The following is a 25,335-nucleotide window of genomic DNA, read 5'->3' on the forward strand; positions in this document are numbered from 1 at the left end:
GTGCTATCATTCCCTGTGTGGATAGAGAAAGGGAGCAGAGAGAGAGAAAAGGAGATCTGGAAGCCCTGACTGGTTCCTCTCCTACAAGATCTCTAGCCAAAGGCACCAAAGAGGCTGTGAAGGTCAAACTGGGGATTGCAGCCACGTGTGCACTGGTGATGCAAGCACAAAGAGGCAGCAAAGCCACAATGCCTGTAGGGTAATCCAGAGGGACTGTGGAGCCTACAGATCTCAATTTGCTTCCATACTGTGAAGAAGGCATGGGAAGTAAGAACACAGGAATAAATCAATGTGAGTTTAGCAAAAAGTCAAACCTGCACAGGTAAAGAATTTTAGCAGGCACAAATGTTAGACTCATTCTTTCCCATCGAGAAACCTTGATGACACCAGACTGTCATACACTCTGTTCAAACAATTATACCATGTTATTAACAAAAACACCCTTACAGTTTATACTGTATGTATATAAATAAAGCATTTTTAATTTTTTAATAAAGAAAAAAAGATGGTGACTGACAAATCCACAACACATCATCCCTTTCTCTGAGCCAAAGCTGGTTTTATTTGCCTTTCTTCATTTTTGCAGTCTTTTCTTTCCTCTTCTTCACGTGCTTTGGGATTTTGGTTTTTCTCTTTTCTCTTTGGGCTTCTTTAACCATCTTTTTCCTTTCCTATAAGGAATCAAACACCATGCATTTAAAGACAGAAGGGAATGAAGAATTTTAAGCAAGCCAATCATTACATTAACAAGTTAATTAACACACGACATAAAAATAAGGTTATCGAGATCGAGAAACTTAAAAAATCAATAGGAATGGTGAGGGGAAAGGAAAAAAGAAATACGGGTTGAGGGTGGAGCCCAAACCTGCACACTGATAATGACAAGACAAAATTCTAGTTAAAACCTGAGTTTCATGCAACCTTTGAAGAAAGTGAACTAGAGGCACTCTTAACTCTTGCTATTTACACCTAAGATTACAACAGGTTGTCTAGTCTACATTTTCTGCTACCCACAGGGCTTACAGTATGTATTTCTATGTGTCATGCAAAAATATTGATCCAGTAAGTGTTGATAACTCAGAGTAAGCTGATCATCAGCAAGACTGGTAGGAAAGAATGCCATGCTACTGCAACACACTGTAAATCTGTGCCAGACACAGAAGGGACGAGACTCAACTAGAAAACAAGAAGTCAGCGAAGTAGAAGGGGCAGGTAGAAGTAATTGCTGCTAATCAGTTGTTCAACTACAGCTAGACACACAGGTTACAAAAAAAACCCCCTCATCTCACACGAAAAGAAGTCCAAATGAAAACCTATCAATTAGGATGACAAATGGCCAACACTTCCCTGCTTCACATCTGGATGGCAGCCGCTCTAGACTGACAGTGAGTGTGTAGTAGAGTGCTGCACTTACATTTAACAGATTTGAAATATATTATCTTACCTTTTCTAGGAAGAAAAACCTAAAATGCAGTGTCCCAAATCTTGAACCCCTTTAAGCCTGCAAATTTCACCCTCGTTTTTTGTTTGTCTTTTTTTACACAACAAAGCCTGCCAAAAGGCTCTCACTCACGAGTGATACTCTGCAGGAAAGCCTCACCAAAACTGGGCATACTGTTCCTCAGTTTAGAAAATGAAACCTCAAAAAACCCCAAACCCCAGACCCTAACCATAATCCCTTTGCTGGACTGCATTACATCTCTTGCCCACAGCAAAGCTAGCCAGCCTCTACTAATGGTACTGCAAAAGCCACTGTGGTACAAACACTGTCACCAAATCTCCAGTTCTACAGATCAAGTGGTCTCAGCTGTCTGGGAATAAGGAAGTTGATCAGGGACCACAGCCACAAGCCTGAACACCAAAGCCTGGAAGTGTAGCCAGAGGGACTGAAAAACTGCCCAGGCTTCACTGAATTCTACTTTGTGTAGCCCTGTAATTCCCTGTACAGATCTCTCCTCTAGTTTTGCCTACAGGAGAGCTGTGTTCACACTGCTCTACATAAAACCACCTTTAATAAAGCATCCCCAATGAAATTCACAGCCTCTGCCCTTGTTCTCCACAACAGGAAAGGTTCACAGCTTGTTTCAGACAAGAAGAAGCAAGAGCCACTGAGTTTGAATTTTTTTGTGTCATATAAGCCAAGATGGGAAAAAAAACCCAAACAATTCCCAGCCAGCTGACCTTTTTGTCCATGATAACTTCAGCAGGTTTATCTTTGGGATGTACAGATTCTTTACAGCCTGAATCAGAGTCCTCTGAGCTGCCACCATCATCATCATCATCAGAGTCTGTTTCTGAATTGTCTGCCTCTTCAAGAAGTGCAGGAATCTGTAAGATGTATCGAGGATTATGTCAAATGAAAACCAACAAACCTAATGACAGCACACAAACATATATGCACAATGTATATATATTGATGAAAAGGAAAACAGAATCTGCTGCAAAGAAACCCTTGAGCAATCTGATGCTATCTCCCTTACCACCGCCCTCACTGAGTCTCAAGATAAAGGAAGAAAAGTAGGTTAAGCCAAACTAAGAACAAGGAACCTAGAATGTACAACAGATTCTTTTAGGTCAGGGCTCAAAGCACAGCTGTTATTTGCACTCCCAAACTAATTTCCCTAAGTTAAACAGCAATTTGCTAACATATGTGGAAGCCTATTTTTAATTATCCTTGGATTATGCCCAAATCTACCTTGGGGGCACTGTATGTATTCCATATTGCAAACACAAATATCTGCACTGGAACACTCACTTATTCTTAAACAAGCCTGGAGACTGTGCTACAGCCTGATCCCATCCATATTTATATTTCCATTTTAAATCAAGAGTCTACACCACTGCTAGAGAGCAAAGTAAGGAGGGGGAATCCACAGAGGGCTTCTGCCTTGAATAACATGGCTCCAAGTGATCTTTCCAACTTCTCATCCAATGTACTTTACAGAAGCGTCACTGTCAAGTACTTCAAATACAGTAAGACATAACATTTTATGCCTTATACTGGAGGACTTCTTTATGCAACACTACAATGAAGATACCCTGAACATATCAAAACTTGCAGTCATGCAACAGCTTAAATCAATTACATTTTCCATAATCAGGAAAGACTGTCCCTCATCCTCACCTAAACTTCAGAGATCAAGAGATCGTGGCCACAGCAAGGATTATAATTTCATTCTCAAGCAACCCAGCATCAGCCACAGGGAATTTGCAGGGAAGCAAATTCTGTGTTGTGCAGACACACTGCCATGTCAGACCCATCTTGGACACAAATGATCCCTCTGCACACAAGAGGCTTCTTTCATGGTCCCAGCTGCAGGATCAGGCATTCTCTGAACTTCCTATAAGCACGTTTCTGAAAATTGCTCAAATGAAGGATTTCAAAAAGACCTTCTCACCTTCTGAACACCGGACAAATCCTTCTTCAGTCCTGTCACAGTCTGGTAGAGAATCTGCTCCAAGAGAGAGAAGAAGAAACTACATTATCAAATTATTTCTTAATTCTCTGTGCCCAGAGAAAATTTCTATCTAAAAATAAATTTTAAAAAATAAAGACCAGGATAAAATCCAGAAAGTTAGCATTAAGCACTAACTGGACAATTTTAAAGTATGATATAGATTTAGTACTCCACACCTTGGTAGCAAAGCTTCTGGTTTTGTTTGTTGCTAACAGTTTCCAGTAAGAAGAATTCATATTCCTCTCTCTTTTTTGCAAGGCCTCAGCATGTCTACTCACATTGTCTTGCTGAACATTCAATGCCATATCCTCTTCTTTCAACTTCATCATTATGTCCACATCCCTCTCATAGTTTTTAACTTCAGTCAGAGTTCGAGGTATGTACGCCTTCTTAAATACCTAACACAGTGAAATAAAGCACAGACTTACTAATTTACGTATAGTGTCATGATCTTTTCTCTTCTAATTATGCAACCTTAGGAGAAGAATTACAATCAGAGAAACAACAAAGGAACATAGCAGTCATCCACTACCATTTGAACTACAGAGTTGTTTTTTGTTTGGTTATTTTTTGCAGGAGCAGACTTAATGTGCAACATAGACATTACTGATAGATCACAACTAATAGGCTCCTTCCTTAGTGTGACTCACACCAGCCCACTTACAAAATTCTCCAGCCATCTCTTAGCCTATTGGAGTGCTAAGGTTTTGTATCCTAAGAATTTTTCTAATATTTTTATTATAATGTTTACAATGCTTTCAGGAGACAACTCCATTGAAATGTACTGCCAGAACTTAATCTCTTTATGTAACAATATCCACTTCAACCTACAGTCCAACTAAAAAAATGTTCTTGCAGCAGTACAGCACAATAAAAACTGCAGGAACAACAACATACTGAAAATTTGTCACATTTGAAACAGTCTTTCAGCAAGATTACAACCCTAGCAGATCAGAGAGATGTGTTCGTTGGCTGTTGGTTTTGGTTTTTTTAAAACTCTTCTGGAACAGTTAAGATTAAGATAAAAATGATCCTATCTTTACATCAAGCATTTCCAGAACATTAACAGCTTTCTGCAATAGATTTGAGATGGCTTCACTTCATGTAAAAGCAGTGGAAGAACTGATTTAGACTGGGAGTGGAGCTAGGATAGGCAATTTGGCCAATGCATATATTCAAATAGCCTGCTTCTGTATCACTGGTCCAAAACCACTGGCGTAATCAGATCTCTCTACTCAGGTTTTTTGTTAACTAAACCTGAACTGGAGGATACATCAAGGGACCTAGATGTGAGCAAACAAACTGGTAGAGGAAATGGAATATTTGCCTTCTAACAGCTTATTGCTGCCAGCTTTTACACATGGCATCCCTTAATACTACACATCTCAACTAGGTTAAGACATCCCAGTATCACAAACAATGTTTTGTTTATCATCAACCGTACATTTTTCCAAAGAAAACAGAACATGTTTCAGTGTTTAGAAGAGGTAAGGTTAACATTAATTTCATAGCAGGAACAGAAATCCTCACCTCCTCATCCACTTTATCTTGACTGGATCTTTCCTCCTCTGTTCTTTTCGATGCTATTTCCATTGCCTAAAGAAATACAAAACATTACAAAAAAGTTATCCTTCTTTAGAATCACACCACTAAGCCTTTAGAATTACATCCAACCATTCCCATCTGCGTTTCTCCCTGTGCTCCACCGTCACCCATGCAATCCAGCTTTCCCTACGGGAGTGCCTTCAGCGACACCTAATGGTGACCACACTGCCGCAAAGCATTCTGATACATACAGATCAGGGCTGTAACACAGGGAAAAACACACTTGCTGCTCTCCCCAGACCAAACTGTGGCAGGCCCAGCATGGCTACAGGACATACAACACCACTCTCCATAAAAGCACGATTATATTTCTGCAGAGCTCCTCCCTGCCAGAAAGGAAGAGCTAACTTAAAGCATCCTGGTTCTTACAGCACCTCAAACAGACATTGAAGTCTTAATGATTAGACAGACTTTCTGAAAAACATGCAATGAAAGCAGTGTCACCCTACAAGGGTATAGATGGAAAAGACCTATATGCATTTTTGAGGCACTAGCACAACAATGTCATGTGCTGGCTTCCTTTATAGTAGGATGTAGAATAAATGAGATGATGGAGCTTGAACTAGATCTGATTTTATTCTCCTCTTACTCAGTAACAAGGTCATGAAGTCTTACCTTAGACAAGTAGTCATCAATATTTTCACTTGTGATAGAAGGATCAGTAATAAATTCAAATAGCTCCCTCACTGTCATCACTGCAACGTTGTGCTTCTGGAAAAAGTCTGCCAGGAAACAAGGGAAAGACAAAACCCATAAGCAATTCCATCTAACATACACAGCTTGGATGTTAAAGTGACAATTCCAGCAAGCCAAGAACTCTGATGACTTGGAAAAGTCTCAGCAGCACATTCTACATCATACGGAATTTAGTTACCACATGATTCTTGGCTATCTGAAATATACCTATTTCATCTCCCAGAAGCAACAAATACTAAGAGGAGAAAAACTGTATAAATATAAAAGCCAAATCAATTTCAGCAGGATCTCGACTACGGGCTAAGAAGTAAAGAACTCAAGACAGGTGTAGTATTTGCAAGGACTAAGATTAAAAAAAACCAAACCTATTTCAAATAAGGAATGGAGACCTCAAACTTTTGCCAGAGATAAACAAGTGGCCACTGAAATACAGTACAGACTTATTATGATCCACCCAAAAGGGGAAGACATATGGATGTCCTAGAATCTTCTTCCCTACTACACTCAAAACTGGTTTCTTAAATCAATTACGACCAAATTCATAGGCTGCATTTCTGTTCTGAAAAACAACAGCGAGTGACACTGAGGACTGTTTAACAAATATTTCCTACTAAAATTCCCAGAGGATCTCTCACTGTGATAAATTAATCATAGAAAGAGTAAAAATGATTTTGTTTGGAGGCAGCTCTCTGTGCCCATGGAACCACAAATCCCTGCAAAGATCAGACTTAGGGCAGAACCAAGTGTCTCTTAGAGTCCCTGTAGAAAATTTAGACAGAGAAAGTTGCAGTGACAGAAAACAAGCAAAACAACACCAAAACCACCGAGACACTAGAATATCTAGGGAGAGTAAATCAAGAAACATTAATAAAGAGCAAGGGTGCAACTAGCTGAGCCCGAAGGGAATTACTAGAAATGCATGAACTGAAAAGGAATAAAAGGAAAAAGTAGCATACTGGGTATCAACAGACATACAGCATGCACACAGTTTTTTTCCTAATTATGCATCGGACTTTCAAGAGTCTCTGTAAAATAAGGAAAAAAAAGAAAGGGGGGACAAAAGCAGCCATAATGAGAAGGTTTTTTTGTCCTCAGGGACACACCCTATCAGGAGGTGTGTATCTGTTACACAACATGTATTTTCACATATGAAGACCAAATTCTCAAGAGAAAAACACCATCAAACTTATCAAAATACTATGACAAGTGATAACATCTCTAATTAATTACTCTGTGCCTCCTCTCAGCTGTGTCAAGTGCAGGGAACTTTATAACTTTATAGCACAGAAACATCTTGCCAGCTGAGGATTTACAGACATGGATTCAGCTCACAGAAGGCAATACATCAGTATGTCTGCACAGTTTTTTAAGTAAGAGAAGCTAAGATGGGGTTGAGCACTGCTGTGATTGGGAGTGATTTTAGGTCTATCCTAACTCAGATTCAGCCACATGACTCATTTCAGACAGATGATTTCTAGCAAAATAGGCTGCACTAGTCTGAACTCAGCTCCCTGAGAAAGTCACGAGAACAGAGGAGAGGAAGTATTTTAATGGAATTTTGACAGCTTCTACAGTCAGTTACACCTGAAAGAACATAAGGTGAACTGAGTCCACCCTGCTAAACAAACCAGCTGCCAGAATGAGGGTTGAAGAGCAGCCCCCTCACCATTGACGTTGGCACAGTCCTTGCGCAGGAACTCAAGCGCGTGCGGGTGGTCGTGCTCCACAGACTGAGACACATCGATGATGTACACATCCCCTCCGTGGTACCTGCAAGGAAACCCACACTCAGCTGCACCAACTCCACCAGGGGCAGGCAACAGAGCAGGCTTCAAACTTAAGAACCAGCAAAAAAAAAAAAAAAAATTTAACTTCTTTCTCCAGCATACGCCTCACACATTATGGCCAGTGTGACTTTTTTCAGGCAATTCTTTCCCTCCTCTACACAAGCTGTATAATTAAACTTTTTTTAAAAATAGTCTGCTCATGAACAAATAAAACCCCAAAAAAGTTATAAAAATACAGCAGTCAAATGACACCTTACTAATATAAAATATCTCATATAAAAATGATACCTTATCAATTTTTGCCTGAGTTTACGTTTTGGTTTTTTTTTCTGGTTGTGAGGAGGTTTTGTGAGGTGATTTTGTTGTGGTTTTTAATTTTCTTTTCTATCTTTTTTATGGGTTTTTTTGTATGTTTGCCTGTTGGCTTTTTTAACAGAGAAAGCTCAGATCTGGGTTAAAAGCTACATAATTAATTAGCTAAGTTACAAAACCCAGTAACGACAAGGACCCCGCCCTTGCTGAAAGGTACATCAGTATTCTCACACAGAGGTTGCCAATGCATACATTTTAGATGTCACAATTCAGAGCAAGGATTAAAAACATACAGCATATTAAATTCACTGAGATCTGCATGAACAAGTCTGGCATCTTGGTACATTCTTCTCATGTACTGGATGATCTGTAGGTATAGCTCCCGGACCTTGGAGTCAGACAACTGAGCATTCTTCAGCAGAGGAGCAGGCCTTGAAATTACAAAAAAAAAAAAAAAAAAAAAAAAAGAAACTAAATATTTTTGCATTCTTCATGCCAGCTGCAAATGCTTTAATTGTTGTGCCTAATCCTTTCACTCCTTGAGTGTGTCAAGCAACTCAGGATGAGCGACCAAGTGCAAGGAGCCAGCAGGAAGAGCAGCAAAACTTTGCTACATGTGTGCTGAAGATTCTGGAGATTTATTTCCAACAGGACCTAATTTGGACTATGTTACATTTATGTCAGTAACTACAAAACAATAAACTATCTTCATATATGATTAGCAAGCCTTTCCAGTATTAATCTCTGGTTAAACCACTTTATGAGTTAATTTTGCACACAACTGAGGCTTCGGAATCACACAGATTTCTTGCAGTAGTAGCTGACAAATGTCTGGGACCATTCCACAGCTCACATGCACATGTTAACTTTACAGGCCTAGAGTAACTGTAGGTAAGTTCAGAGGATTGGTTTGTTTGGTTTTAACAAACCTTTGGGAAAAGCTATTACTAAATTAAAAAAACCCAAACAAACAAAAAAAATATTTTCTAAGGATACTTACCTATCACCTTTACCAATAAAGCCCATGACAAGCACATGACTCCTTAGCATAATTGGCTCTGGGCAAGGTATCTGGGCTGTATTCAACCTGAAACACAGGAAACAAAGCCACAAAAATAATAAAACCAAACTCTATTTGCTTTGCACTAGTGCATAAAGGAGCTCTGCAACTTTGAACATAACACAGTAAGAGCTGAGGAAACTCTGTCTTGTGAAGAACTAGGAAATGCACACAAAAAGCCACAACCATTTTGACCCTTTTCTAAGCATTCCTGTGTCAAAGAATCTTTAGACAGTTCAGGTTAATCCTAGATTAACCTATATCACACAGCATGCTGCTGCTCAGCAGCAGCTATTTCTAGTTTTTCCTTGCTGTTCAGTCATGTCAGACGGAGTTCAGACACTGAAGAGCTTAGAGCATTAGCAGGAAAACAAATGAGGATCTTTATTCTTCCCTCCCCTTTTGTTTCTCTCCCATAATGAAGCTTAAGACACTTTCCTGAACACTCCAGAGACCCTAAAGGGTAGTGATAGCCACAGTCTAGCAAAAAGAGAGCACCTCCTATAGACTTAAAAATTTCAGTAATCTCTGCATGATAAAATAAAAACTGGAAAAATCACCTTATTAAATTCCTCATTTCTTTTTCGGCCCATGTCTTCACCATTTTTCTTGGGTTGCCTTTGCAGTATCCATGACGAAATCTTTAAATAAAAAAATAAAAGACAACAGGGACTTAGTCTGTCAACACAGCATGAGCACCACTGATTTTAACACCTTTCAAAACAATCCCTCTTCCCAAGTAAAACCAGGCAGAAGTCAAACTCACCTGAATTCACCACTCACATATTTATCCCGATCTTTAAACATCAGAATAGAAGTTTTGTAAATCTTTATTGCTCTGTTCTCTCCATTTGCAGTACTGGCATGATATACATTAGCCTACCAGATTAAAAAGGGAAGAAATAACATTAAAGAAAAGCTCTTTACAGCAACATAATCTTCTCTGTTCTTCTCATTCTGACACCTGGAAAAGAGGTGATCTCACCCCAGCCCCTGTGTGGCACCCAGCTGAAGGACACTGCACACATGGGCAATCCTTTTTTCACAGAAGGCAGCTTATAGAAGTACGTAAGATGGACAGGGGTGCAACAATGCCCTCAGAATAAAATCAACATTGCACAAGAAAACTCTGCCTCATGCACACTTGGGGGACTGAAACAAGCCCTTGTGTGAAGGGTTAACTTGAGCCTGTGCACTGTTTAGGCCCTGAAGCATGGCCCAAATGTTTCCACCTCTACACAGGCCAGAAGTATGTCTTTAATCAGAATTATCTGGGTGTGTATGGTTTTTTAGGCACTATTTAATACTGTGGGTATACATAACTTTGCCAAAACTTTTTGTTGAAAGATGCAATTAACAATATTCACAAATTTAAAATAACATTAAAGCATTCTTAGAAATCTTTCATACTTGGGAAAATTGGTTTCCTTTAACATAAATATTTTTTTTCTTAAGATAACTTCTTACCAATCAAGCAACATAAAAAACGTAGAACTAAGGCCAAGTATTTCACTACATTTTCTGAGCATAAACTTCCACACGGCTTGCTGAAAAGAAAAAGCCTACTATATTATTTGCAACAAAACTTACTTCTTTCCCTGTGCTGATGCAGCCATTGATTTCTGATATGATACCCCTAGAGAGCATCTTGAACAGAATGATTCGGGTCCTGGGGTCCAACACCTCAAATATAAAACAGAAAAGTCAGCAGAGGAAAAAAAAAAAAAAAACAACCAAATAATAGTGTCCAGTCTTACTATCATATTAAAGGACACTTGGCATCAGATTCTTCTCAAGGATCAAATAATAATCTGAACAGCAACCACTCAGAATTTTGCCACAAATCTAGGATGATATTTCAGTTTTTCTTCAAAATCTTTTTCTTTTTTTAAACATATGTCTTTCAGCTAACTCTAGAAGAGACAAAGAAAAAATGTCCCACCCATAGCTGCATTAAATGTTTTAAAGTAAGATTTTTCTTGGGATACAGATACCATAACTGAAATAAAACAGCCATGTGGGGCTCAGGCCAATAATAATTTAGTCTTGCTTTAGAAGAAAAAAAGAAAAAAGGCAAACTCAGCTTTTTTCCTTTTCTCTGGAATTCAATAAAAGCTTAAGATGGAATTCTGCATTACGTATATAAACAAATCACAATGTTTAACAGAAAAATGAGCTCTAAAATGTTTATGGAACCAAACTTAACCTTCATATGTGAAAGAAAGAAAGAAACAACAGGTCTCCAGCATAACAAGGGAAAGAGAATTCCAAAACTCTGTTCCTGCTCTAACTGCTTTTTCACTGATTCCAAAATTCTACACTATTTGCTCTGGTCAAAAGGGAAATTTGATGAACAAAGGACCCACCTGCTCTACTGTTGCTCTGTCTGATTTGTCTTTGACTCGGTACCTAGGAGAAGTGAAAACAAAATGTTACAATCTGACATATGGGCTCAGTACTTTGACAGAGCAAACTGTGACATTCTGTATCAAAGATAAGATGACAGCCTTAAGAAGTAAGGCTTTCAGTTCATACAAAACCAAAGGTTTCTCCTGCAGACAGAGGGATGGAAAGGAAAAAAAAATCAACAAATCACCACCATTAACATCGGAGCCCTTCACTTTTATGCTTTTTCTGAATTATGCTCATGCAGGAGAAGACCCTATCTATCTTTATAACTTAGAGTGATAAGCTGCAGGCCAAAAAAAAATCTTAAATATTTTTCCCTCACCAAATCATCAGCAGGAACTTTCAAAAGGCCTCCAATACCTTTTTAGCTCAGAGGCTTAAGGATTTCTGTTTAGAAAAAAAGAATATTAAAGGGTCTTTTTTTCTAGGGGAATATCACTCATCACTTCTGTCTTATTATACTACACCAACACAATCAGATGTGCTACCAGTGACAAAAGAATCAAATCTTTGAGATGAATCAGACAAATGATTTGGAAACCAAAGAGTTGAAGACCAAAGGGCAAACTGCACACAGACTGCTTCTAAATTTCATTTTTCTTAACAAGCTTACTCAAACAACGAAATAAGCACTACGCTTCTGGGTTCAAGGTATTTAAGTGAAAATAGAAGCATAAATAATACTCACATGTCTGCTTCCTTCTGTCTAGACTTTTCTGTGACTCTGTTTATAACAGAGTCATCAAAATTTAGCTTATCTGAAAAACACATAAGAAGAAATGAAAAAAAAAACAAAAAAAAACAAACCAAAAAACCCAAACAAACAAACAAACAAACAAAAAAAAAATAGATGAGTGAGACAATTCCACAGACTCGGAAATGTGATGCCAGTAATACCTTTTGCATAACATCTCACCATTGAATTTATCTGTTCTTCTCTTATAACAATGAAATACCATTTTTCTTAACACAATAAGTAAAAGCCTCCCAGATTCTCTTCAACAATGCATTACATGGTGTTTGATTAAATGCTAAATGTATAAAAGCTACAAATACCAGCAGCTTTCATCCCAGCATCACTCTGTAATAAAGGAAAACCCAACCTCTGATCTCTACCCTGTCAAAAGGTGCCAATCACAGCTACCCCTAGTCCTGACAGGCTGTGCTGAGCAGCCAACTCCATCCCAGGGTAAAAATCAAACCACACCAGCTGGGATGGCAGCCTCTCCACTCAGCACAGGAACTCTGCTCCTGGGAGAGAACTGCTGCATAATGTACCCCCCTAATGCTACAGGGGACTGTATTGATCTAGAAAATGCAGCTGTGGGAATGACCAACACCACAACAGAGAGTTGATACCCTCCCTCCACCCAAACAGCTTGTGCCTACAGAGAATCTGGTTAAGAAAGACTTCATGTTGTCTGGAGAAGTCAAGGGGAAAGAAAAAACCCCAACAAAACAGCCATGTGGTTCTGAAGGTGGAAAGAGAGGGGTATGACAGCCAGTTCATGGAGACTAAAGACAACTTCAAGTACTCAAAAGCCATTTTTAATCTCTCTGGCAATGGCTAACTCACCCATTCCAGTGAATTCTGGCTTAACATAAGCAGAATTAGTCTGAGAATGCCACAGAGTGGTAACTGTTTAAATAACAGACAACAGTGCAATTATACTCACCTAAATTGATTTTGTGTTCAAATTTTCTTAAAACCTTGCCTGCAGGCGTCGACAGTTTTGCTGAAGAGCAATTAGGGGTCTGTCTATTTGCCTGAAATAAAGGATTTGTTAACATAAGTCTCATTCTGTACACAGCCCTTTGAAATTCAAACCATATCATTGGAGAAGTGATCTCAAATGCCTATGCCTAAAGCTGTAAGATGAAAACTACATGTGATACAAGGGAACAGATATGGATTAATACCAGATTTTACTTAAATCAAGAAAAGAAAATACAGGTAACACATCAGTTAAAATTCTAAAAGTGCTCCTGGCTGTAAAATAAAGAGAATGGAAGACAGAAACAAAGAATAAAATAATAGGGGGAAAATGCACAGGTAATGAACTGAGAAAACTTCCCAAGATTCTGTCTTACGTGCAGTCCTCCCCGAACACAACTAACACCTGAACATGATTTCACCATCACTGAACAGCATAAACCTCTAAACAAAGGCAAGAATACACCACCCAGGACAATCCCTGCCAGACGTGCTATGCTGTAATCAGCACCACTGACTTATCTCAACTGTTCTGTTAGGTTGGTACCAATAAGGTTTTGAGCCTCCAGTGTCCAAGCTGATGGGAGAACCCTTCTTACCTTCATGAGTGCTTTTCATTCTGCACAATGCCAGGGTTTCTATGCCAACACCATACACACTAAATTAATCCTCTTCAAGCCCTCCCTTCCATTTCCTGTGCTTGTATTTTTCTTTGCCTTCTTCACTATTATGTCAAAAATAGAACTGGTTTCACCCTGGATATGACTAGCAGACAGTCCAAAAGTAAATAGAAAGACTGGGGAAGATGCTCAGAAACACAGAGGACAAATACCAAAAAGTAAGGAACATCTGTAGAGATCAGGGTGAGCAAAGAAAGAAAAGCTGAGAAAGGTAAGGAAGAGAAGGAAACTGCAGTGACAAAGAGAATCCAGCAGCAAGGTTTGAGACAAGAAAATCAAATGGAGCTCTGGCTACAATGCACATACATATACAGCATGTCAGAGCAACAGATGCAAAGGAAGGGGATTTCCTCAAGGAAAAATTTCTGCTTGCATTTGTCCTCAACATAATACTAACAACAAACAAAGCCTCCAGGTTGTCCCCATTAACTCTTGGGCACCCTCAAGGCTCACAGAATAGCCCTCAACATACCTGTGGATTGCACCCACCAGCAGCATTGTGGCGCTTCGTGAGTCTTCCCACCTCATCATCCCAGTCCCAGTCTTCATCTTCCTCTTCCTCATCGTTGTCATCAGCACCCTCTCCTTCCTCAGCGTTAACTTCTTCACACTTACACAACTGGCAGTTCTCAGGGACTTCACCCTCTTTACATGTTTCTGTGTCCTCTGCAGACTCACTTAAAAGAAACACAGATGTCTCTATAACCAAAAATTATTGTTACAGTCACCAAAAATTCAATGCACTTATCTCCATATAGGATTTTGCATTTTCCCTTGTGTTTTAGTTCTCTGAGTCCAGTTCTGAGACCTTCTATTCAGGAAGGATACTGAGGTGCTGGATCAGGTCTAGGAAAGGGAAATGAAGCTGGTGAAGGGTCTGGAGCACAAGTCCAATGAGGAGCAACTGAGAGAACTGGGGTTGTTTAGCCTGGAGGAAATAAGGCTCAGGGGGGACCTTATCACTCTCTACAGCTCCCCGAAAAGAGGTTGTAGCCACGTGGAGTCGGTCTCTTCTCCCAGGCAACAAGTGACAGAAAAACAAGACATGGCCTTGAGTTGCAAAGTCGCACCAGGAGAATTTGGAAGAATTTCTTCACGGAAAGGGTAGTTAGACATTGGAATGGATTGCCCAGGGACGTGGTGGAGTCCCCGTTCCTGCAGGTGTTTAAGGAAGGGCTGGACTTGTTACTCAGTTCCATGGTATAGTTGGCACGGTGGTGTTGGGTCACAGCTCGGACTCGATGATCTCAAAGGTCTTTTCCAACCTTACTGATGCTACGATTCCGTGATATCAGTAACGAGTCACGGTTTTCTGCCAGGACAAGTATGCTCCAAAGCAGCACACACACTGAAAGAGGGAAGCCGAGAGACACACGCAGCCTTTCCTCTCACCTCCTCCAGTAACGGGGCAGCACCACCCGCTCTTCTCCCTTTCCCGCTGCCAGGCGAGTCCCAGGGGCGCTCCCCGTCCCCTCCGCGTGTTCCCCCGGCGGCGCCCGCGGCCCGGCCCCCAGCGCCCCCACCCCGCGCTGTGCCCTCACCTGTCCGAGCAGTCCGCATCGTCGAACTGCCCGGGCACGACCTGGCTCATCACCAGCGCTCGGTAATCCATGGCGGCGGCGGGCAGGAGGCAGGAACCGGGAGCGGGGATGAGCCGGGATGCCCGCGGGACGCAGGCGCCGGCCCAGCCACTACGGCGCCTCCAGAGGGACTAAAAGCTGCGCGGGCGAGCGCGGCTGGGACGGGCCCGCCCAGCGCCAGTCCCCGCTGCCGTCCCCGCCCGCTTCCCGGGATCCCAGCGGGGAGAGCCTGGCGCCGGCACACGGAGGGGCTGTTTACACGGGCTTGTGGTGGGGAATGGCTTTACACTGACAAAGAGTGGGCTTAGATCAGATATTAGTTAGAAATTCTTTACTTCCAGGCTGGTGGAGGCACCGGAACCTGTTGTTCGGAGAGGCTGTGTGTGCCCCATCCCTGGAAGTGTTCAAGGCCACGTTGGATGGGCCTCGGAGCAACCTGTGTAGGAGGAGGTGACCCTGTGATTCTGCATCTCCAGCAGGTGCTGATACATCAATACTGAACTGTGGCACATCTGTATAATATTAAATAACATAGCTTTAAAAATAATGCATTTTCAAGCCCTCATCTCTTGACTGGGAATGACCACTCCTGCCACAGATTCGTGGTTGTTTTCTCTAAAACACAAGTGATGATCTGTGTCCTCTGTGGTAGATACTAAGAAGTTTTACTCGGTATACTCTGAAATATTTAATTCCAATCTTTATTAAAATAAAGCTCTAATTGAAGCTAAAGGAATTCCAAATTTGCAAGCCTGGCTTGAAGCATCTTAGCTCCTAACTTCCCTTGCATTGAATAACATTATTATCTGTTTACATACCAATATAATGTAAGATTAGGAAAATGAAAATGAGTGCTGGGCTTTTGCTATCTGGTACATAAGGGTAACATTTTAAAATGCAGTCTCTCTCTTTTTTTTTTTTTTTTTTTTTTAAGATGTTTTCCCACCATCCAAATGGTATGTATAAAAGGTATGAAAAGCCTACGATTGTGCAGAAGACATGGATGCTTGTGCAGAGATACCTTTAAAAAAAGATTTAATAAAATAGGTGTTATTTGCATCTGCAACACTTCCATAAAGTCGGCTCTCTGAGAGTCTCTGTGCTCATTTTCCCCAATGCATAGCCACCTACAGCAGAAATTGGATTAAGATCACCTGTTTACTGATCTTTTTCCTAGAACCAGGTGTTGGAGGACTCCAAATCCATGTGCGTAGAGAAGGCACTGTTCCACAGGATTATTTCATTCTCTAATAAATTATTCAGAGCTCTTAAGTAAACATACCCATTTATTGTAATGACAAGGGACTGTGTGAAATGTAACACTGCCGGAGGATTTCCACACTCATTTTTATTCCTTTTATGCTTCAGGCTTCCGCATAATTTTGTCTACAGCCTTGGAGGGCAGCACACTTTTTTTTTGTCCCAGGCTTTAGATCTCCTTTGGGAGCAGGCACAAACTGTTCTACGAACAATTCATCTGCAACAGGGTTAAGGGAAACAGTCCACTAGGCAATGGTGATATTTTCAGAAAGAGAATGGGAAAAAAGGTGTCAGAGATCTACCAGTTATCACCCCTAACCCATGGGAGGACAGACATCTATCAGACTATGTATTTAGCTTGGACCACTGTAGTTCCATGTTCCCTGTCACACGAGACTCCTCAGAAAATACTACCTCCCTTACTCTTCCTATGGCTACATTATTATATTTCCTGAAGATTAAGAGTCAAAATGTTTGTTCACACTTGAAGATGCACTAATTCTGTACTTAATACAACATATTATGTAGGAGAGGTATATATTCTGGTTCACACTGAAGCTGGGAAACTGGTTACAGAGACCATACTCAGAATCCCTGGGAGAACTGCAGTGTTGCTCCTTCCTGGAAGAAGTGACTTGAGAGGACCACCAACAGCTTCCTTTTCATATCTGCAGGATGAAATGTACAACTCAGCGGCAAGAAAACACACTGCCTGCCAGCTCTGTGAAGCAACCTCTGCTCCTGAGCCCATCTTGGAAAATCTGACATACAATATGTTCTTGTTGGGGAGGCTAAACATGAGAGGGATTTCAAGTGCAATGTGCTAGGATGAGCATGCTATAATGACATTTATCTATCACATTCCCCTCCCCTGCCAAAGTATGCCAGGCAGTACCTGGTAGTTCACAGTGCTGTCTGACAGATCTTCAGCTGGTGCAAAGCCCGTTTAAATCAACAGACTCTATTAGATTTTGAGGTCAGCTCTTACTGCCATGACATGAGTGAAGAACATGAACAATGTGGACTGTACAGAGCATGGGGAGACATGAGAGGGGGGAATAAAGCACATGGTCAAGGGACTGTTAGATGATTGACATAAAAACCAATCTGAAAATGGAAAACGGCATCTGTATCCTGAGCAGTTATTACAGCAACACAGCAAGTGACCAGGACCTTCTCTATCTCAGGCAGTATGATTGATATTCCAATATTCTAGGCTATATTTCCACTTCATACAAGACATTGGTTTAAATGGAATAGGCACACATATATATGAAAGAGAAATTAGCTAATATGATACTTGAATACTGCTGTGAACATTCATGTAGTTCAAACATATTTTTGATAGAGGACTCCTGATGAAAAAGGATACACACTGAGAAGACCAAGTGATACATTCATTACATTCCAAGCAAAATACTTATTTTCCTCAGCTGTATTATCTCCATGAATATTCTCTGAAAGCACTCTAAAAACCTTAATTGTTCTTTTGAGTCCACATAGATTTTGGGATACCTCTCAGAAAACTAACAGAGTCCCTTGCTGTAGAATCAACATACCTTTCTGCACAGTCGATTGGAAGGAGTTTTTGGGTGTGGATACATTTTTCCCAGAGGAGGAATCCTTAGGCAAGGAAGAACAACCACATCAAAGGAGAATGTTGGGCTGACAAAAAGAAAACAATACTAAAAAAGAGTGCAGGAGTCTGGGAGATGTTTCATTGCCAGAATAATTGTCTGTTAAGCCTGTTGCAGGTCCTCATGAAGAACCATTTGCAGAAATGTGGGGTCACTGCTGGATTGTATCATTAAAGTATCCTCCAAAACAGATGTGTCTTATTTTCTCACTCAACCCCTGTCCCTCTATTCAGGACACACTCAGGTTTTGATACTGAGAAACAATTTCTTGGAGAAGATAATTTGAATTTGACTAGCAAAAGTTCCTTTCCAGGAGGAGCCCTGGTAAGATTCCATGCTGCTTGAATGGAAGCTTGAATGATGAAAATATCCTTCTCTGATAAAATTAGTAGTAGTGCTTTTTTTGCACTTATCTGGCAAAATTTTATACGTAGACGCTGGACCTCACAGATGTGTAACATAAAAGAGAAGTGCTAAGAATACTAAATGCAGGTGCTGGAGTTGTGCCTTGAATTAACTGAGTAATGAATGTAGGGAGTAATGCATTTGCATTGTAGTTCTCATTCTGACTACAAATTATTTAAAATTTTAATTAATATTTAAATTAAATTATGTTTAATTACAATTATTACAAATTTAAAACAGTAAATTAAAATTAAAAATTAAAGACATTACAAATTACATGCTTTTAGTAGGCAGCCACTGGATAACAAATAAAGCCTCCAAACAACTGGAGAGAGAATAACATGAGTATATAATCTGATTCTTTCCATGAGAACACAGGGCACCTACCAGGCCAGATACAGTCAAACAGAGAAGTGAAAATAGGTATAAAGAACAGTGTAATAGAGTATTACAAAAGAAGAAGTACTCTCAGAGGGTTTCCACCAGCATCTGAGAAGCTTTTTTTTTTTTTTTTTTTTTTTTTTGAATGGTTTTCTTTTTTGTCAGTTAAAGGTGGTGTAAGAAAAAAAGTAAACCAAAGCATTTAAACATGGTGGATCAAACTCTACTGTTTATTGCTAAATTTATTAAAGTATCTAGGAAATTCAGTTAAAAAATGTATAGCCTTCTTCCAACAGTCTAATTCAGTAGCATTTCAAACATGATCTTTGCCTTCTTTGTCTTCAGCCAGTAAAATCTCCCTTTAATCAGCCTTCTCAAAATTCAGTAAAGAGAACAATTCATAGAACATGGAAGACTTTTTTATTTCTTCTTTCTTTAATGTTAACATTTCTTTTTCTTGATTTTCTTGATGATAATCAAATGGTTTAGCTAACAGCTGAATTTTGATTTCTTGGTGGGTTTTGTTTCCTTTTTTAAAAAGTTATTGCTTTAAAATCAGGGATTACTGTACATTAGGCCAAAATCTGAAAATTACATTCTTTAGACTTGTTACTCCACTGGAACTTGATGCAGGTGCAGAGCTGTAAGCACTGTAGAAGGATGAACTTCTTAATTTTAATAATTTTGTAATTTTGCCCACATTGAATTATTTTTACAGATGGAAAATTTCCACTGAAGTTGGTGAAAAAATAATTTGCATAAACTGGACAGAGGGTGTCACCTCTTGTTTTTGCAATAGCAGAATGACACAACTCCACCAGTACAGTAACAGTATGGGCGAAGTTTACTCAGATTTGTCCTCATTTGCTTTTCCACCTTCTCTGAATAGAATGCTGTCAAGCCATGTGACCTCTCCTTCTTCTAATTAGCTGATGGTAGAAAATGTTGTTCCCCCCAGGAAATGCTGAAAGTTGGTAAGGACTCTTTACTCCAGCATTTTGGGATATTACTTGCTGCCAAGAAAGAATAAAAAAAGGGAGATTAAATGAAGGGGTAAAGAGGATCCCAGTAAAGGGGATCTCTCCACTCATAGAACAGGGAGCTCCTTACAGCTCCTTGAACACAGCCCAGTGTTATTGTCCTTCTCCCTCTTTATGTGCAGCATGATTAATGTGGAGAGTTGAGTGAGAGTCACATACACCGTTTGTGACTCTCACTCAACTTGGTAAGTTGTAACTCTCACCCAACTTCATTTACTTGTTAGCACATGCAGGGGTGTGTGCTTCAATCTTTAAACCACCCTTAATTCGACAAAAGTTACTTTTTGACCATTGTGTCCTTCGAAGTTTCAGTGATACTTTGTTTTGCTCCTCAGAGCAAGAACAGGACCCTCCTGTCTCCACAGAGCTCCCATCTCTGTCTTATCTCCTCCTTTGGCCAACTCAGCCTGTCTCAGTGTCAACTACACAAATCTCCATCCACAACGATAACATGGAATGCACACAGTGCATCCACAGATTGCAAACCTTAGCCCTTGCCTGACTCCTTGGTTATCATCCTACAGAGCTGAGGGAGGAAAAGGAGGATACACACAGAAATGGCTTCTGTCCTTGCAAACAAAATTCCAGGGAGAAAGGGATGGCAAGTTGGCAGAAAGTCAACAGCCACTATCTAAATATAACAAGCTGGCACCTTGGCTTAAAACCCTGCAAGCAGAACTTGAAAATGAGCAAGCTGAGATGAAGAAAACACAACAACAGGTTTGTGAGTTCAGAAGGGAGAACCAAAAGCTGCAGCAGAAGAGGGTTAAAGACCAAGGACAAAACCACATCCTGCAGCTTGAAACCGATGGAAAGAGATATGATATAGTCAGAGAACCACAGACAGCTACAGCATAATTCAGTCTGATACTGTTCACACCGAAAGTATCTATAATGCACAATCCTACTTATCATGTGCAGCAGTTCTCAGTTGCCAGGTGCAGCAGTTCTCCTTCTCTTCTAGGGACAAACTTCCACAGATTACAGCTGAGGGTTCTGTCCAAAAAGCTACTGTAAGAACTTTAAAGGTGAGATAGTGTTCCTGAAGTCCTTTACTGGATTTGATTCCAAGTATGGAATTCTGTCTTACATAGATATTTATGCAATAATCTAATTTCAAGCACTGATGAAACACTTTGCAATTTACCATTTCAAGTAAATGAGGGAATAAAAAGATAATGAATTCTTTTTCCTTCTTCAAAGGGAAAAAGAAGGAAAGGATTGGCATGTAAATGTTGCATAGTTTGTTACCTTCTTTTTCTTCAGCTTTGCAGAAGCTTGCAGATAGTTTTGGCTGTGTGTTGGATGGGTTGGGAAACATTCACAACTGGACACAATATTCTAGATGCACTCCAATAATGATTAGAGATTTAGAAGTCACTCACAAAGAAAACAGATCTGCTTTGTTCATTTTCTATAGCATGAAGTGTTACATCTAGAAATTAATCTTCAATTTTCTTTTTTTTTTTTTTTTTTTCCTTTTCTTTGACATTGACAACTCTATCTTAGCCAAAGGTGGCTTTCTTACCTATTGATTACTCCACATGCAATTACATGTACATGTTCTTTTACTGGCTATATTTTATTTCCCTATTGTACTTAAGGCTTAAAATAGAACTTTGCTTTCACCATATGTAACAATACTCACAATGGTAAAACCAAGAGATTGGAGGTTGGTTGGATATACTCAGTGCTGCTAACAAATACTGCTGTAGTATATGGAGTTCACTCCCTGACTGAGAATGACTGAGCCAGCCTATCACTGAATTGGTAGCAATAATGAACTTGCAGTGGAGAATAAAACCAGTTTTTTATCTTTTCATGTCAACAATTTTGTTTCTACTCTTCATGCAGAGGCAAGATTAAAAATCTTGTGGCTAAAAATAATCTGTATGTTTGAAGTTGTATATAATGCAAAACCATCACCCCAACCCAAGTGTTGCACAGAATCTTAAGCTGGGCAAGGCCAAAAGGAGCTCTGAGGTTCCTTTCCTGTTACCATCATATGGAGCATATGGAATCCATAAATCTGATTAAGAAATCATGATTAGCAATGACAAATTTATCTAGACTATTAGAGTTTTCATTTGATTTTTTTCCATTTCTCAAAAAAACCCATGTAATTATTTAGTCAATTTTGTGGAGCACAGTTTTCCATATATTTCTGTGAGAGAGATCTCCAGAGAGGTATCCCTCTCCTTTTTTTTTTTTTTTTTCCCTTAGATAAAATACAGAATCTGCGTGGTTGAGGCAATTTTTAACTAGGGTAGTTAAATTCCTTCCTGAAAAAAACTTGGGAAAGCACTAACCTTCAAAGAACCACCACAATGCAGCAAAAATTTGGCAGATCTCATTAAGAGCTCCTGTAAACACAGCTTTTTCTCCTGTACTACCAGAAGCATCCGAAAGGACTTCCAGGGATAAGGGTTACTGTATCACCTCTTTCTGCCTGCATCAATTTCCAATAAGTTAATTCCCCACAGTAATAATCAGTGGTGAGAAAGAATAATGTCAGCTTGACAGGTCCAAGTGGGAGATTCTCACTGAAATTATTAATAACTACCACATACAGTAACTGTATGTAATTTTGAAAAGTACTATAGCAATTAAAAGGAAAAAAAAACCCTCTCAGAATTCAATATCCATAGAATTATTTCTCTGGACTACAAAAAGTAATGAAGACATAAATCTTGGTATCATTTTTTTTTTTAAAGTAATATTCCATCTTCTGATTTCAGTGGGCATGATGTAATATGGAAGAGTACAAAATCACCAACTATAAGAGAAAAATTTTAGAGCTTTTGACGGTTTCTGAAAGCAAAAAAATGACCTTGTCTGTAAGCCCCAGAAAAGTTTCAGAAAAAAATAGCAAGAAAAAAAATAACAAGTTACCTTTTGGGGTGCACTGGAATAGGAGGTTACTTATCAAAACTATTGCATTGACCTGAACCTGAAGAGAACAGAGACGGATGCAGTTCTTGACATGTGGTAGCAACTGCAAGGTATTAACACCTAGAGCAATGTCCACAGAAAAACAACTGAGGGAAAGAAAAAAAGCCCTCTGAACATTTCACTAACAAGTAAAATTCCAGGAAAACTCAGTGTCTTGGATTGCAATACGTAACCAAAAATGTGTATTCTATTTTCCAACTGTTGAAACTGGCTGGGGAGGTGTTTTCTTTATCTCTTGTATAACTCATTCCTCATAACTCCAGAGGGGAGGGGGCAGGTGCCTTCTGTTAATGGGCCAGCTGTTAAAACCAGCTGGGGCAGTGTTCCTTATCTCTTCCAGGACCCATCCTCCCTCCAGGGGATATCTGCTGTTAATGGGCCATTAAAGCTCACCACATGACTGATAAAATTATATCATCCAATTGTGAGCTGCTCCACCCAGTGGGAGGAGCCAACCATTCCTACCTAGATAAAAACTGAGAGTCAGAAACACCAAGACAGTCTGTATTTCCACTGGGTTCCCAGGGGAAGACCAGACCTACCATTTCTTGCCACCACTGGACCTTTCCCCAGGATCACCTCTACTCCAACAGAACCACATCTGTTACTCCAGGAGTACTTATTTGGACTGACCAACAGGGTGTCAGGTTGTATTCTGACTCTGTCAGGGTTTCTAGGATTTTTTTTGTGTGTTTCCTTGCTTGTTTTTGGTTTGTTTTGGTGTTTGCTTTGTTTTGTTTTGTTTTTTTGTACTACTGCATTGGTATTTTTAATATTACTAGTAAAGAACTGTTATTCCTACTCCCATACCTTTGCCTGAAAACCCCTAATTGCAAAATTATAGTAATTTGGAAGGAGGGGGTTTACATTCTCTATTCCAAGGAAACTCCAGCTTTCTCTGGTGGACACCTGTCATTCTAAACCAAGACACTTAAGGAGTAAGTAACAAAGTCATCCTCCTGATTGTCCCAACAAAATTTCCTTCTACAATACAAGCAAGCTTTCCATCCTAGTCAGATTATATTGCAGCCAGCTTTTTCTTGAAACATCTTGGTATGCCATGCAAAAGGAAGCAGAAAACAGGTTAGGACTGTACGTGTGTCACTGCTCCTAAAAGTGCTTTGCTGAATTCATCTCTCACAGAAGGCACCGAGTAAATAATGAAGAAGCAGTCCAGCTGATTCTTGAACCCTTGACTATTTCAAAAGCAAGTTCTGATAGCAAAAATAAGTCTCTACATAAACAGTTAATTGTCTATTGCTGATATCTGCAAAGAGGAAATAACACATCTGGGAGCTTCATTTAAGAAGTTCAAAATCAAAGTGTAAGGTAAACACTACTTACAGATCACAGACTAGGAATGCTCACCCTTTTTGTAATACATGTTATGAAACTGAAGGCATATCTCCTTGTAACTGGTTATAAGTGTAATTTCTAACTGAAATCCTCCCTTAAATGCAAGGATACAGTGCTTGTACGTGACAGCAATCACATTCCCAGGGGCAACGTGAACTCTGAGTGAACACCAGTCTTCTCAGAATTAGCATCCAACATAACAGATGTCAAAACTCAATGTCACAATAGTGGCACATATTGTCAACACCTATTTTATTATGCCTGTGAATGAACACACGGAGCAGCCCGTGCAAAAAGAAAAAAAAAAAGTCTCTGCAGCTTGTTTCAGGTTTTCATAGAGACTTTTCTTTCAAATTACAACTTGTTTAATATGGGTAGAATACTTAGCACAAAAGAATGCAGCCTAATAGGCTTTTAGGTACAGCTGTAACATTGGAGTCAGCCTTGGCTTGGTGTGCTGCTGAAGCCAGTCAAGGTACCATAACTATTTTCAAATACACTTTTAATTAACACCTTTCTGTGTCCCCACAACATACAAACCCAATAAGAGCACTGTACAGGTTAATCAATTAGTAACATCAGGAACAGTTATCTCAGATGGAAAAGCAGCACTTAAAGTACATAGTCACTGTGTAGAAGGCACAAAATGTTTCAGATCCTGCAGTGCTATATAGGAAACCTCCTACAGCATGCCAGTATTCTTTTACTTTCCCGAGGAAAAAATAATTAGCTGCTTTCCCTGCCCCACCCCCCCCAAAAAAACCCTTCTCCAAAACAACCAAACCACAACTAGGATAAAGACATCACCACCTGGTGAAAGACCTTTACAGAAAAAGTAATATTATACCATTGGGTGGATATTATCTGACTAGAAATACTTTTACCAGTAGCAATGAATGTTTTCCAGTGTTCATATTTACATGTCACTTTCAGTCAATACTTAACAGCATTTCAGTAACATTTTCAGCATGTTAAAATAAGATTAAGCTTACCTAGAATGATT

General features: G+C 39.7%; 1 protein-coding gene across 2 annotated transcripts; it reads right to left on the reverse strand.

Annotated features, from left to right (window-relative positions):
* Positions 1-398: 398 nt before the first annotated feature.
* Positions 399-15,394, reverse strand: RIOK1 (RIO kinase 1). Of its 2 annotated transcripts, none has more exons than XM_083880606.1 (17): positions 15,263-15,394; positions 14,211-14,398; positions 13,004-13,094; positions 12,016-12,085; positions 11,285-11,327; positions 10,509-10,601; positions 9,685-9,797; positions 9,479-9,559; positions 8,859-8,945; positions 8,152-8,289; positions 7,426-7,529; positions 5,679-5,785; positions 4,989-5,054; positions 3,737-3,856; positions 3,399-3,452; positions 2,182-2,328; positions 399-671 (listed from the first exon to the last, which is right to left on the reverse strand). In XM_083880606.1, exons 1-17 carry the CDS (start codon positions 15,279-15,281, stop codon positions 561-563), a joined length of 1,632 nt encoding a protein of 543 aa, XP_083736732.1. In that variant the 5' UTR covers positions 15,282-15,394; the 3' UTR covers positions 399-560. The 2 variants fall into 2 exon arrangements, with proteins under 2 accessions (XP_083736732.1, XP_083736731.1); XM_083880605.1 differs by having other exon boundaries at positions 400-671; positions 14,194-14,398.
* Between the last annotated feature and the right edge of the window lie 9,941 nt (positions 15,395-25,335).

The sequence above is a fragment of the Zosterops lateralis genome (genome assembly GCF_965231275.1).
Source record: "Zosterops lateralis genome assembly, chromosome: 1".
NCBI lineage: Eukaryota > Metazoa > Chordata > Aves > Passeriformes > Zosteropidae > Zosterops > Zosterops lateralis.

Excerpts from the sequence above, each read along its gene's own strand:
- RIOK1 (XM_083880605.1), bottom strand. The coding sequence starts at position 15,333 with ATGGATTACCGAGCGCTGGTGATGAGCCAGGTCGTGCCCGGGCAGTTC. Across the intron at positions 9,798-10,508 it reads GCATCAGCACAGGGAAAGAA|GCTAATGTATATCATGCCAG; the intron begins GTAAGTTTTGTT and ends TTAATCTGGTAG. Across the intron at positions 3,453-3,736 it reads TGAATGTTCAGCAAGACAAT|ATTCTCTACCAGACTGTGAC; the intron begins GTGAGTAGACAT and ends CTCTTGGAGCAG.